The 15,288-nt window shown below is 42.4% G+C and overlaps 1 protein-coding gene across 1 annotated transcript; it reads right to left on the bottom strand.

The window, feature by feature from the left end:
* Positions 1-682: 682 nt before the first annotated feature.
* Positions 683-15,283, bottom strand: rab5if (RAB5 interacting factor). Its single transcript, XM_055652190.1, has 4 exons — positions 15,056-15,283; positions 4,887-4,990; positions 2,902-3,031; positions 683-1,267 (listed from the first exon to the last, which is right to left on the bottom strand). Exons 1-4 carry the CDS (start codon positions 15,155-15,157, stop codon positions 1,226-1,228), a joined length of 378 nt encoding a protein of 125 aa, XP_055508165.1. The 5' UTR covers positions 15,158-15,283; the 3' UTR covers positions 683-1,225.
* Positions 15,284-15,288: the final 5 nt, after the last annotated feature.

The raw sequence follows: 15,288 nt of genomic DNA, 5'->3' as shown, positions 1-15,288 counted from the left end.
GGGCCTGTATTCGCTGGAGGATGAGGGGGTACCTCATGGAAACTTACCGTGAATGGCCTGGATAGGGTGGATGTAGAGAGAATGTTTCATAGCTTCAGACTAAAAGGACGAACCTTTAGAAAAGTGAGGAATTTCTTTAGTCAGAGGGTGGTGAATCTGTGGAATTAATTGCCACAGAAGGCTGTGCAAACCAAGTCAATGGATATTTTTAAGGTGGAGATTGACAGATTCTTGAGTAGTACAGGTGTTGGGGGTTTTGGAAAGAAGGCAGGAGAATGGGGTTGAGAGGAAAAGATAGATCAGCCATGATTGAATGGTGTAGAAGACTTGATGGGTCAAATGGCCTAATACTGCTCCAATAACTTTAGAACTGTAAACCGATAATGAAAGGTTATTGTTATTTTAAACCACATGCTGGAACCACAGATTTTCTTTTAGGGTACAGTGCAATTACTCTTATGGACAAGGTACTACAACTCTGTGGGAAAGGCTGAATTGGCCAGAAGGTCTTTTCCTATTTGTTAATTTGCACGTATTTGGGAGAATAAACGAGAGGTAGTCTCAAACCTTTTGGATCATTGTAGACCAAAGTGTTTGATATCTATGTAATCTGATATATACACTAGTAGCAAAAAAAGGAAGACAAGAATAGGAGCCAGTACAAAATATTCAATAAACCTGCTCCAGGTATCAAAATTTTTATCAGATAGTCATTTGAAATGCTAGTTGAACCACTTTGATCTTTAAAGCAGGTACAAAACTGTATTGGGTTGTCATTTTAATGCTACCAAGGTGCAATCATTTTCCATTATAAAGTCTGAAATACAAACTCTGAAAGATGTACAAGTCAAAAATTAACATTTCATCTCTCATTTCTACAGGTAATTTACATTAATTTAAATTAAAACAGATACTAACTACAAGAGTACCAGCATTACAGAGAAGCTGTGCTTCAATGCTGCCTCATCTCTTAAAACAGTGGTGGCCAAAGAGATCCACGTCTTGTTAGATTCCTGGGAGATTCCATACATTATTGCAGACATTAAAACAACATCAGTGGAAATATTACTTCCTGCAAGCTGTCCCATGGAGTCTTCACAGATCCCGTGATTTGATGGTACAAAAGATTTTGAGCTGCTGCAAGTTTTTATAATGTACACCAAGAGTTTGATTTCTCTCCTTTCAAAATTTACAACTGGCAGGAATTGATGACAGTTTTTGATCTTCAGTCAAAGTGAATTGCAGTGTAAAAGATAATCCAAACAACCTAGAAGCATAAAAAAAGGTTAAAATATTACGTGACACATACGGGAGTTAATTTTCTTATTTACAAAAATCTGAGGGAAAAATTAATTCAGGGAACACCTTTTTTGACAGTTTCAATTGAATTCAATTTATTAAATGTATCACTTAAACAAGCAGCAATAGAGCTACAGTATACTTTTTTCAAAACTATGTGGTTTGATTTTGACTTCTTCTCTACCACCCCCAATCCATTACATTGCCTCTGGCAAGCTGAAAAATGACCTAGCAGATGCCATTAATATTTCATCATCCAACCTAGCCAGTTATTCTTTATTGGTACCCTACAGGCTGAATGTCAGATTCAGATTAGTGTATTGTATATACACCAGGGTGCAATTAAATTCCTTGTTCGCATGAAGCTCAGAGTACACAGTATACATGATAATGATGGATACATCGATACATACAACAATGAATACAAAACAGTACACAATGGCACAAAGATATTAGTGCAATCTGAAATTGTGCAACAAAAATACTAAAGTGTAAATGGAACAACCGAATGAGGTTGAGTTAAGATAAGAGTCTATGGCAGAATCCTTGTCTCTGGAAAGGCATGTTACACAGGTAATTGGTTCCAATGTCTGAGAGCAGTGGGGAGAAACTATTCTTACTCTGGACATCTAGGCTTTCCAGCTCCAGTATTTTATCCCAGAAGGTAGGGGGAAAAAAGGGAAATGCCATGCATCCCTGATGATACTTTCAGCATTTCTAATCCAATGCACCGTCAAGGTGGACTGGATGGAAAGAAGTGATGAAGCCTCTGATGTAGGGCCTTGATGTAGACTGAAGGGCCTTGACCCGAGATGTCACTCATTCCTTCTCTCCAGAGATGCTGCCTGTCCTTTTTGTGTCTATCTTCAGTTTAAACCAGCACTTGTAGTTCCTTCCTACACAGACTCTGTCCCCCAGCCTCTCATTACCATTCTGAGCCAGCTGAAAAGAAAGGTATGTAGTTGCACGGTTCTCTTCGATTCAGAGAACCTATCCCCAATTTGTTCAACTCTTAACAGACATCAGCAGTTATATACAAAAAAGATATGCCCTCTGTAATATTTCTTTCTTAGCTCGATGGCAGTATGCAAAAGTAGACGGTCTATATCTTAACTACGGACAGTCTTTCTCTTTCACATGCTAATCGGTATTTATCCATAGATTACAGGGCAGCAACCATTATCAACAAAGCATCCTTCCAGTAACTTTGAGCTATGAAACTCGAGGACAGGTATTTTTATATATAGACTACGCTTTTATACCACAGAGCATCATGGACCTATTCTCTTTGTGTATAAAGCTCAGAAATTGTAATTTAACTCTATCCAGAGCCAAGACTTTACACAAATGAATTTATCCTCGTGATAGACACAAAATGCTGGAGTAACTCAGCGGGACAGGCAGCATCTCTGGAAAGAAGAAATGGGTGACGTTTCGGGTTGAGATCCTTCTTCAAACTGAAGAAATCCTCGTGGCAATTTGGTGGAGGTTGTGAAATGGTGGAAACTTTTTTTTAAAGCCAATTATTTCAGTGCTTCAAAGTATAAAATATGCCTGTTACAAAGCAGGAGTGACCAATATTATGATATAAAGAATAGTTACCAGAAACAATGCAAAAGACGTCATAAATCCCTCTTTTGTTAATTCCCATGTTCCGCCGTACTCCTCTTCATCCACTTGTTGGAAACTGTTGAAGTAGAGGTAGAGGATCCCTGCATTGATCAAGCAAAATCTGGAAACAGAGAGCCCAGAAAACACTTACACAGATGTTCAACGCAGAAAGACTGCAAAAATCACAACAAAATGATGGTGGTATAATTTTAAATTTGAAAATTAAATTTATCTTTTCGAGAAGATTTGTTGAAACATAGAGAAATAGGTGCAGGATTCCTAGGACAACTTCCTCGAGTACTCTAGAATGCAGACCATCAGGCCCTAGGAATTACTGTTGAATACAGAACCAAAGTACTCATTTAACTGTTTTGTCAATTATTTGTTTCCCATTATAAATTCACCTGTCTCTGATTGTAGGGAACCTACATTTGTCTTCACTAATCTTTTCCTTTTCACAGGTAGACAAAAATGCTGGAGAAACTGAGCGGGTGCGGCAGCATCTATGGAGCGAAGGAAATATGCAACGTATCGGGTCGAGATCCACATATCTCTTTAAAAGAAGCTTTTCGAGTCCATTTTTATATTCCTCACAAGCTTTCTTTCATGCTCCCCCCTCTAATTAACCCTTTGTCCTCCTCTATTGAGTTTTAAATTTTTTCCCAGTCTTCCGGTTTGCTGCTTTAGGCCTCTTCCTCGGATTTAACACTATCCTTGATTTCCCTCGTTAGCCACGTTTGAGCTGCCTTCCCTGTTTAATTTTTTCGCCAGACAGGGATGAACAATTTTTGGAGTTCATCCATGCGTTCTTTAAATCTTTGCCATTGCATCTCCACCGTCAACCCTTTAAGTATAATTTGCCAGTCTATCCTAGCCAATTCCTGTCTCATATCTTTAAAGTCTCCTTTCTTTAATTTCAGGACCCTAGTCTCTGGATTAACCGTGTCACTTTCCATCCTAATGCAGAATTCCACCATATTATGGTCACTGTTGCCCATGGGGCTTTGCACAACAAGATCGCTAACTAATCCTGCCTGGCCTCTAGTCGGTTCTTCTGCCTATTGGTTTAAAAAACCAACCTGTATATGTTGAGAACTACCCTGGTCCTCCAAACCCAGTTTTCCACTGGTTCTTGGTGGTTACCAGTTTAGTTACTAACGTTTCATTCCAATTAGCTTCAAAAACTAAACCAAATTAGCCAAGAGGATGCATTTAAACTATCTATGCTTAGACATGACACAACAGCACATTAATTAAAACATTTTAAGAAGGAACTGCAGATGCTGGAAAATCGAAGGTAATCAAAAATGCTGGAGAAACTCAGCGGGTGAGGCAGCATCTATGGAGCGAAGGAAATAGGCGACGTTTCGGGTCGAGGCACTTCTTCAGACCCTTCTTCTTAATTAAAAATTAATCTTTCTCAAAATGTGAAAAGATTACGGTCATACTCAGAGAGTTGCCAACTTTTCACCCTTGGAGTCATTCTTGTTTCTGAAGGTACAATCTAATGTACAATCAATAGTTGGGAGTAAATGGCATACTTTACAGGTAACGTGGCTACTCCGTTCAGATCACACAAACTAAGGCTGTGGCAACTCAAAAGAGACCCAAATACCTGATGTTTACTGGATGAGAATGATGAATGAAGAGCAAAAAATTAAATGTTAGAAAACTGAGATACAATGGAAAGGAGGGCAAGGTCAGTGGGGCACTCTTATTAATTTAAACTTGTGGTAGCTCATTTTATTTGACTGAACCAAAATTAGGATAGTTCCAGCTTCCTTCCAAACAGATTGCTGAATATCACTTGATTTAGAAATTTATGTTTTGGGATTCTGTAGTTGGCGGGAGGCAGGGAAAAAACCTTGAAAGAAATTCCCAGTGCATCAAAATTAATCCACAAAATACATCTGTCTTAACAGTAAATATTTTTCTTATACACAAATAAGCATAAGAGGAACAGCATCAAGACTTACATTGCTATTCCCAAGAATCCTTTAAGTGGAACAACTCCCCAGATAACACCCAAAACAATTGCAATTATTTGACGAAACCAGTAGATCACATCTAGGAACTCATCCTGTAAAGAGGGGGGAAGGAAAAAAAATTAAATTAATCTGTCCAATTTGCAGTCCAGGATTTTTACAAAGCAATTATTAAAAGCTTGAAATTCAATTAAGATTCCGTTTTGGTAAGCTCTGAGTTAAGAATGACCTTTCAAAGGATATTTATAATTCCGAGTGACAATCTGACTGACTTTATAAAAGCGCACCCTCTGAATACCAAGTTACCTGACAGGAGGCTGCTAATTGACCCATCAGCTGCTTCTATCTATTGAATATTGAATAATTGAATATTGAATAATTGAATAAATTTAAAAAAAAAATTTTGATTAGCTAAATACGTATACATACAAGGAATTTGCCTTGGTGCTTTGATCGCAAGTAACAACACGATATACACGAGACAATTAAAATTAAAACATTATAATTTAAACATGTGAAATATGGAATAAAATACCAGAGCAAAAGGAGGCTACAGACTTTTGGCTGTTGAGTAGAGCTACTGCTCGTGGGAAAAAAAGCTGCTTTTATGTCTGGCTGTGGCGACTTTGACAGTTCGGAGTTGCCTTCCAGAGGAAGTGCTTCAAAGAGTTTGTGGCCAGGGTGGGAGGGGTCTGAGATGATCTTACACGTACGCTGATCGAACAATACGCTGCAGCCTCCGGATGTCATGCTTGATACCAGACCATGATGGAGAAGGTGAGGACAGACCCTATGATGGCAGTATAAACCTGGACCATCATTTCCTGTGGCACATTGTGTTTTCTCAGCTCCCGCAGGAGGTACATCCTCTGTTGGGCCTTATTGACTGTGGAGTCGATGATGGTCTCCCATTTAAGGTCCCTGGAGATGGTGGATCCAAGGAACTTAAATGTCTCCACAGATGTGACTGTGGTGTTGATGGTGAGTGGGGTAAGGGGGAGGGGGAGCTCTCCTAAAGGTTACAATCAATTCCACTGTCTTAAGAGCATTGAGCTCCAGGTTGTTGCGATTGCACCAGGAAGCCAGCTACGTCACTGTGACACAGGCAGAAGGCAGATTCCTTCCCATCCTGGATCAGTCCAATCTGGGTGGTGTCATCTGCAAACTTGAGAAGCTTGACAGAGGAGTCTGTGGAGGTGCAGTCGTTGGTGTAGAGAGAGTACAGGAGAGGGGAGAGCACGCAGCCTTGCGGTGCTCTTATGATGAGGGTCTGCGTGTCCGAGATGTGCTTTCCCAGCCTCACATGCTGCTTCCTGTCTGTCAGGAAGTTGGTGGTCCACTGACAAAGGGGTTCAGGCACAGTCAACTGGGAGAGTTGGAGGGTAGTAGCTCTGACATGGTGGCGTTGAATGCAGAGCTAAAATCCACAAACAAAATCCTTGCATAGTTCCTCTGGCAGTCTAGGTGTTGGAGGATAAAGTGCAGGCCTAGGTTGACTGCGTCATCCGCTGATATATTTGCCCGGTATGCAAACTGCAGGGGGTCCAGCAGGGGGTCTGTGATATTATTCAGGTGGGCCAGCACAAGTCTTTCAAGGGTCTTCATGATTACAGAGGTCTGTGCGACAGGCCTGAGTCGTTAAGACAAGTAATCCCCGGCTTTTTGGATACGGGAACAATAGTGTAGACTTTGAAGCAGGTTTGCAGGAACCGATTGAAAATGTCTGTAGACTGGTGCCAGTTGTTCGGCACAGAGCTTGGGGGTAGAGGGGGAAACATTTTCCAGTCCTGGAGATTTCCGGCTTTTCTGTCTCCTGGTTAGATTTTCCACCTCAATTGTTATTGTTAGTGATGGAGAAGTGGCCAGACTGATGTTGGGCAGCAAGGAGGGGTGGGTAGAGTGGGGACTGGAGTCTGGCTGTAAGTGGGCGTGAAGTGGTGATTGGGGAGGAGTGGGTGGGGAAGGGTCCAGTCTTTGCAGACTGAAGTCAGGCTGTAAGTGGGATTGAAGTGATGATTGGGTAGGAGTGGGTGAGGGAGGGGTGGGGGTGGGGGTTGTGTTTCTGTCTATCGAACCTGAAGCAGAACTCATTCAGGTCATTGGTCAGCTGACGATTGTCCACGGAGTGTGGGGTTTTCCTCCTGTAGGTGGTGATTTCTTGCAAGCTCTTCCACACTGATGAAGATTCATTTGCTGAGAATTTTTCTTTTCAACTTCTCAGAGTACGATTCCTTGGCAGGTCTGATTCCTCTTCTCAGCTTGTACTTGGCCTGCCATCAGAGGTCTGCATCCCCACTCCAGTGGGCCTCATCTTTAGACTAGCGGAGCTGTCTGAGTTCTGCTGTAAACCAGGGCTTCTCATTTTTTAACCTGATCCGGGTCCTAGTGGGAATGCAACTGTCCTGACAAAAACTGTCATAAGATGCAATTGTCTGTATATTAATCGAGGCTTGTGGTTGCTTCCTTGAACACATTCCTATCAGTGCAGTCAAAGCAGGACTGTCATATGTCCACTTTTTCATTGTTCTGACCACAGGCTTCGCAGATTTTAGTTTCTGCCTGTAGGCCGGAATAAGGTGAACTGAACAATGATTAAAAAGCCCTATACATTTCCCCATCCTTGCGTACATATCAAATATTCTTCTGAAAATTACTCCTGGAGGCAGGTAACACAGCATCAGACAGTGCATTTCACATCACAGGACTTATATGAAAGGCAATTGTTCACATTGCTTCTCCGTCCGTTGTCAATCGCTTTATCACCAAATGCTGGTTGTCAAATGCCCCACATCATGAAGATTTTCTTATTTACCCAGTCAAAATGGACATGGTTTTGAGTTGCTGTTTGATTATGTTCTTAGAGAACCTCTTTACTTCTCTTTACACAACCAGAGCCTAATCAATCTCTACTGCACACTTGATAAAAACTTTGTAAATCCTTCCTAAAATGTAGTCCACAGGAAAAAAACATTTTGGGACACTGCACCAACAAATCCTGCATGAAAAATCACAGGCTCAATTGAGTTGTGGCCATTGTTTGCCAATTGGACCATCTTGCAAATGATCACAAAACACTGCTGGGGGAACTCGGCAGGTCAGGCAGCATCTGTGGAGGGAAACAGACAGGTGCCATTTTAGGTTGGAATCCTTCTTCAGACTGATGGAGTAGAGGGGAGAAAGCTCATACGGAGAGGTGTTGGGAATGGCTGGGCAAGAACTGGCAAGTGAACCCACCTATCACTTGACAGTTCTTGTTCCACCTCTTCTCCTCACCTCTCTCCAAAAGAAAGGTTCCAACTCAAAATGTGTCTGTCCATTTCCCCGCATTCCTCCAGCAGTTTGTTTTTTTGCTTATGATTATAGGATCTGCAGTCCCTTGAATCTCCATATAAGTCTTCTTCTTCTCCTCGCGGATGAAACATAAACTAAAGAAATAGTTAGATCTCAAGCTGGGTGTTGAGCAGCCAGGTTGTTCTCTCTGCGTCGATGTCTGCCAGGCCCTGAGCTCCATTTGGTGGGTGGTAGAGCGGGCACCCAGAAATGACATGGTTAGCTGTCTGTAGTTCTGCTCTGCATTCACAGGCTGGGCTCTGGTGGAGTCCCCATCTCCACATGCTGGCATTGAAACGCCCAACTCCAGTACGAAGTCTATTGAGCTTCACCCATGCTCCTCTGGGGAAGTCAGACCCTAGACAGCTTTTATCTGGTGAAGAGATGTAGCTGTGTAATGGAGATGAGGTTGCCTTCAACTCCTGTGGCCACTTGGTGGCTATCCAATGTGCTTTTGTCTCAGTTGGCTGGATGGATGCTGGGAGTTGTTTTCCATGTGGAGCAAAGGGGTGACGGGACTTCAGTTGGGGTGGCCTCTGCTCTCTGCTGATAGCCTGATGGAGGAGGTGATCTGGGTCCATGGCACACGAGATAGTGCCAGAGTTGCTGCTTGCCTTCGGATCCCTGCAGGCAGAATGCCTGCAAGTATAGGGAGTTGCTCGACTGGAGTAGGTTGAAGGCACCCAGTGATGGTTCGCAAGGTGCTGTTCAGGCTAGTGTGTCTTCTACTACTACTCCGCACTGGTGCACAGTACTCAGCTGGGGCATACACAAGAGCTAAGGCAGGGGAGCGAAGAGTTAATGGACTGGCTCCATATGTGATGGTACCTAAAAAATTGAAACCAGGTCCAATAGTTGCTAACTTGTTAGAAAAAGGCTGATATAACAATTGTGTTCAAGTATGCCAAATAGTAAAATTACTTGTAGCGACTCACTCTCCAATTAAACTAATTTTAAACCTTTAAAAAGTCACCAATGTGAATATAAAACATACAACATAAAAAAGTACAGCACAGAAATAGGCCCATCAGCACACCATGTCTCCTCCAATCATATCAAATTAAACTAATCCCATCTGTCTGCACATGATCCAACTCCCACTATTCCCTGCCTGGTCATACATCTGACTAAATGCCTTTTAAATGTTGCAAACCTATCTGCTTGTATTGTTTTTGCTTTGCGAGGCACTGCCACTGTCTCGTAAATCTCCTTTATATTATTCTCCTCTCACCGTATATCTACACCCTCTAGTCTTTGACATTACAACCCTGGGGGAAAAAGTTCTACCCTATTGGTCTACCCTATATATGTCTGAAATTTTAATATGGTTCTTTCAGGTCTCCTCTCAACCTCTGACATTCCAGTGAAAACAATCCAAGTTTGTCCTCTCTATAGCTAATACCCTCCAATCCAGGCATCATTCTGGTAAACCTCATCAACATCTTCTCCAAAGCCTCCACACAATACTCCAAAAGGGCCCTATTTATAGTCCTCAATTAACCCACAACATGACTACCCAACACTTACACTCAATGCCCTGACCGATAAAAGCAAGCATATTTATTTTATCACTTCAGTCTGAAGAAGGGTCTCGACCCGAAATGTCACCCATTCCTTCTCTCCAGAGATGCTGCCTGTCCCGCTGAGTTACTCCAGCATTTTGTGTCTACTGTCGATTTAAAGCAGCATCTGCATGTTCTTTCCTACACATATTATTTTATTAATGGGTTTGGCTATATTTCCGAATATACTCCTTCAAATGGAAGAAAATTTGAAAAAAAATAAATCATTTTACCATTTTGGTATTGCATTTAAGACTTAGTCATAGAGTGATGCAGTGTGGAAACAGGCCCTTCGGCCCAACTCGCCAACCATGTCCCAGCTACACTAGTCCCACTTGCTTGCGCTTGGTCCATATCCCTCCAAACCTGTCCTATCCATGTACCTGTCTAACTGTTTCTTAAACGATGGGATAGTCCCAGCCTCAACTACCTCATCTGGCAGCTTGTTCCATACACCCACCACCCTTTGTGTGAAAAAGTTACCCCTCGGATTCCTATTAAATCTTTTCCCCTTCACCTTGACCCTAAACTTAGCACCACTAAAATGTTTCTCAACAACAGTGGTCTCGATGCACAGACTGATATTGTTTTAACGATGTTTGTGGTGACCTTTACAAAGGAGTTCTAATGAATACTTCAAGGAGATAACATATAGGATAATGTGAACACAGCCAGAGTGAGGGACTGACTGATATCTTCAACACAGGGTTGGCATAAGCATAATGGATTAATTGCCTTTTATCCTATTGATGAATTGAATTCGTACAAACATTAATTTTATTCTTAATATAGTTTGCTCATAAAATGGTTGTCAAATTCCATTGATACCTATAAAAAAGGTACAGATTGAAAAGCTAGTCTAAAGTGAAAACATAGAATTTATACTTCTCACATAAGAAATAAATTGTTCTCTGAAGCTAATCATTCAGCTTTAATTTTCCATGGCATAGTAATGGGCACATCTTACCATATCAGAGTCTGTTTACTGACATTTATAAGTTCAGGTCATTCTGTTAATATGCGTGTTTTCATAACACAACTGGATATAATGACAATAGACAATAGGTGTAGGAGTAGGCCATTTGGCCTGTCCAGCCAGCGCCGCCATTCACTGTGATCACCCATATTCAGTATCCCGTTAATGTCTTCTCACCATATCCCCCCGACTCTGCTATCTTTAAGAGCGCTATCTAACTCTCTTGAAAGCATCCAGAGAATTGGCCTCCACTGCCTTCTGAATTCTGAAGGCAGAGAATTCCACAGATTCACAACTCTCTGAACATTTTTCCTCATCTCCGTTCTAAATGGGCTACCCCTTATTCTTAAACTATGGCCCCTGGTTCTGGACTCCCCCAACATTGGGAACATGTTCGCCTCTATCGTCCTTAATAATCTTATATGTTTCAATAAGAATCCCTCTCATCCTTCTAAATTCCAGAGTGAAGAAATAGGGAACACTATTTGGTTATAACGTGATTTCAGTCAGGAAGTAGAGAAACACATAATTTACTTTTGAAATTGTTAAGCAGGAAAAAAAGCTGTCTTAGATTTAAGCAGAATTAGGGGGGAAAAACATGTTTCCATGTGACCTCCTACAGTAATCAGACACCATTGTCCCTTAACACAGCTGCTAGTATAACTGTGCGTGGCCATTGCAACTGACAAGCAATTGTTTCTATTGACATTTGTGCAATGATAGTCTACTAAACAAGTTAACACACAGCCTTTAGTATCTTTGGCTTTCAGTAACAAAAATAAACTCATTGCTATTATTTTGCAAATACTGAGGGAAAAACATTTTGTCATTGAGTTGACACAAAAAGCTGGAATAACTCAGCGGGTCAGGCAGCATCCCTGGAGTATAGGAATAGGTGACATTTCGGATTGAGACCCAAGAGTCAGAAATTCTCTAGCCCCTAGACTCCTTTCTCTAATTGACACAATTATCTTTAAAACACAAATTTCCATAATATGAGGTTTGTTAGCTTTAGGTTTATTATTGTCACATGTATTCGAGGTACAGTGAAAAGCTGGAGTAACTCAACGGGGTCAAGCAGCATCTCTGGAGAACATGAATTGGTGACATTTTGGATCTGGACCCATCTTTCAACCCAAAATGTTAACTATCCATGTTCTCCAGAGATGCTGTCTGACCCAATTAGTTACTCCAGTACAGTTTGTCTTTTTTTTTTGTAAACTAGTTTGAGCAGTTCCTTGTGACTACAGTGAAAAGCTTTTGTTTGTGTGCTATCCAATCAAATCAGAGAATACTATACATGAATACAATCAAGCCAAACATACAGGTAGAGCGAAGAGAAAAACACCAGAGTGCAGACAAGTGGAAAAGAGTGAAGCAATTGTATTGGATGATAGCAGATCCTCCTCTGGGACCAGCATGCAAAGAGCTGTCATGCTCCGGCGCCATCTTTAGAGATCACAACTACATATTATAGCACAACTACCTGCTGTGGGGTTGAAACTACATCCTCGCTTCATCTAATTAATCTCCCCTTTCTTAATCACACCACCTGTTATTCACAGAGAGTGGTTAGTCTGTGGCATTCTCTGCCTCAGAGGGCGGTGGAGGCAGGTTCTCTGGATGCTTTCAAGAGAGAGCTAGATAGGGCTCTTAAAAATAGCAGAGTCAGGGGATATGGGGAGAAGGCAAGAACGGGGTACTGATTGGGGATGATCAGCCTTGATCACATTGAATGGCGATGCTGGCTCGAAGGGCCAAATGGCCTACTCCTGCACCTATTGCTATTGTTATTAACGTGGTTCCATATAACACTTATTTTCCAATTTTAAATATTTATGAAATAATTTTAGAATTTTATCTGCCAAAACAGACTGTTTATATTTAAATGAGTGCCTTTCAATGGTAGTCCTGAACTATGAGAACCATTGCTTATAAACTTTAATTTAAGAGTCTTTGAGGTTTCATATGAATGCCATGTGCTTATAAATAAATAAGGCTATTAACACTAGTTTACAGTAGGGAAGCTTCATGTCCTTATCAAAAGGTAAATCTTCACAGAATTAAACACAAATCTTTATTTATAATTTGTCATTTGCTTGCATCACATGATATTCCTACTTGATTGGCAGCATCTTCCACTGAAAAATTAAAATACTTCAACGCCTTGTCATTGACCATTTACAATTAAGAAAGAGAACTGAACCAAATGCTATGACATAAAAATGTCACAATTTTACTGTTTCCAATCTCATCAGGAGGTATTGTGATTATCAGTCGGCATTATTATTGAGAAAAGGTTAGGAACCCTTAACGTTATAATTTTTATATAGATGCTATCCAAACTTGCTGAATATTTCCACAATTTGCTGTTTGTTTCAGATATCCAGAATTAACAGTATTTTGCTCTTGCGTTATGTTGTCAGATTGCATTTAGCATATGGTCAATGTGCAGGGTTGAGGACATGGAGATTCATAAAATTGAATCTGAGGAGGTAATGGGAGCATAATTGGAAGCAAATCGCAGCTTTTCGAAGGGTGGCAGTGACGCAGCTGATAGAGCTGCTGCTTCACAACACCAAAGAACCAGGTTCAATTCCAATTACAGATGCTGCGGAGTTTGCACGTGTACACGTGGTGTACCTCTGGGTGCTCTGGTTTACTGCCACATCCCAATGATGTGTATTTGTAGGTTAATTGGCTGCTGTAAAATTGCCCCTTGTGTGTAGGGAATGGATGGGAAAGTGGGATCAAATAGAACTGGTATGAATCGATGGTCAGTGTGGACTCAGTGGGCCAAAGGGTCTGATTCCACCCTGTATCTTTCAATCAATGAACATCATTGTATAAATCTAAACAATCAATTAATACCATGAGGGGAATAGATAGGGCGAATGAACAGTCTTTTTACCCAGAGTAGGCGAATCAAGAACCGGGGAATGATTTAATAAGAACTGAGGAGCAACTTTTTCACAGATTGGTGGGTAGCTGGAACAAGCTGCCAGAGCAGGTAGTTGAGGCAGGTACTATAACAGCATTCAAAATACATTTGGATAGGTACATGAATAGAAAAGGTTTAGAGTGCTAAATGCGGGCAGGTGGAACTGGCGTAGATGGGGCATCACGGTCAGCATGGGGCAAGTTGGGCCGAAGGCCTTGTTTCTGTGCCGCACGACTGTAAAAAGCATCAATGGTGCAGTTTTCGCAGGTGAATTTTGGGGATAGGGGGCTACAGTGTGCAGGGGGATACTAAATGGTACATGTGACAAATAAATGTATGTTGTATGTTGTACAGATGGGAGGCAAAATATATTTGGGGGGGGGGGGAGAAATAGCTGCCTGGGAGTGTTTAGTTTGAGGTCTGGAGTGAGGCAAGAGGGACAGTATGGCGAAGGCGTAAGAGCGAGCAGGTCCAAGGTGTAAGGTATAGTCATAGTGTGAAAACGCCCTTCAGACCAACATGTCCTATCTACCCTAGTCCCACTTGCCTGCGTTTGGCCTATATCCCTCTAAATCCTGTCCTATCCATGGACCTGTCTAATTGCGTCTTAAACATCACGATGATCTCCACCTCCTCTGGCAGCTCGTTCTATACACCAACCACCCTTTGCGTGAAAAGGTTACCCCCTCAGATTCCTATTAAATCTCCCCCCCCCCCCACTCCCTCCCTCCCTCCTCACCTGAAACCTATGTCCTCTGGTTCTCAATTTCCCCCACCCTGAGCAAGAGACCAGTTCGTCCACCTGATCTATTCCCCTCATGATTTTATACACCCCCATGGTGATATGGTCTGAGTTAAGGTTAAGGAGGCTTAAGAAGGGTCCAGACAAGAAACGTCACCCATCCTTTTTCTCTAGTGATGCTGCTCGACCCGCTAAGTTACTCCAACACTTGGAGTGTCTATCTTTGGTCTGAGGTGTAATGTGTGGTGGTTTGGGTCAAGGGGGCGTGTAAAACCGAGGAGGGATGGAGCTGTGGAGGCTTTTCATGGGACACAGGCCAACTTTGGAAGTGGAAAGCCTCCCGGGTGTAATGTTGAGTGGTTAGCGCGCCTGCGGGTGACAGGCACACGGAGCAGGAGCAGCAACGCTTTCGCCGGCGTCTGTGGGAGGGCGTCTCATGGTCTGGGCCCCGCTGCCATGCTCGCCCCCACATCATAAGTGATAGGAGCAGAATTAGGCCATTTGGCCCATCAAGTTTACTCCACCATTCAATCAAGGCTAACCTATCTCTCCCTCCTAACTCCATTCTCCTGCCTTCTCCCCACAACCCCCGACACCCGGACCTCTCACCTTATCCTCCCAGGCCGCTTTACTGTTCAGCACTTTACTCCAGACGGACACTTTCAGTCCGCCGTTGGCCACGAAGTGTTCACGGGACTTGGCCGCGTTCATCCTGCAGTCGGTCGGTCAGTCAGTCAGTCAGGGCCGACCGGCCGTCTCTCCCGCTCTCCACCCGCCCGTCCGACGCTCCTCTCTCGGTCCGCGCTCCGCCAGCCCGCCCGACACTCCGAGTGCGCGCGGCT

The sequence above is a fragment of the Leucoraja erinacea genome, chromosome 21, assembly GCF_028641065.1.
Source record: "Leucoraja erinacea ecotype New England chromosome 21, Leri_hhj_1, whole genome shotgun sequence".
In the NCBI taxonomy this organism is placed as follows: Eukaryota; Metazoa; Chordata; class Chondrichthyes; order Rajiformes; family Rajidae; genus Leucoraja; species Leucoraja erinaceus.
Note: the sequence above shows the minus strand (reverse complement) of the source record. Positions and strands in the feature narration are given on the sequence as shown.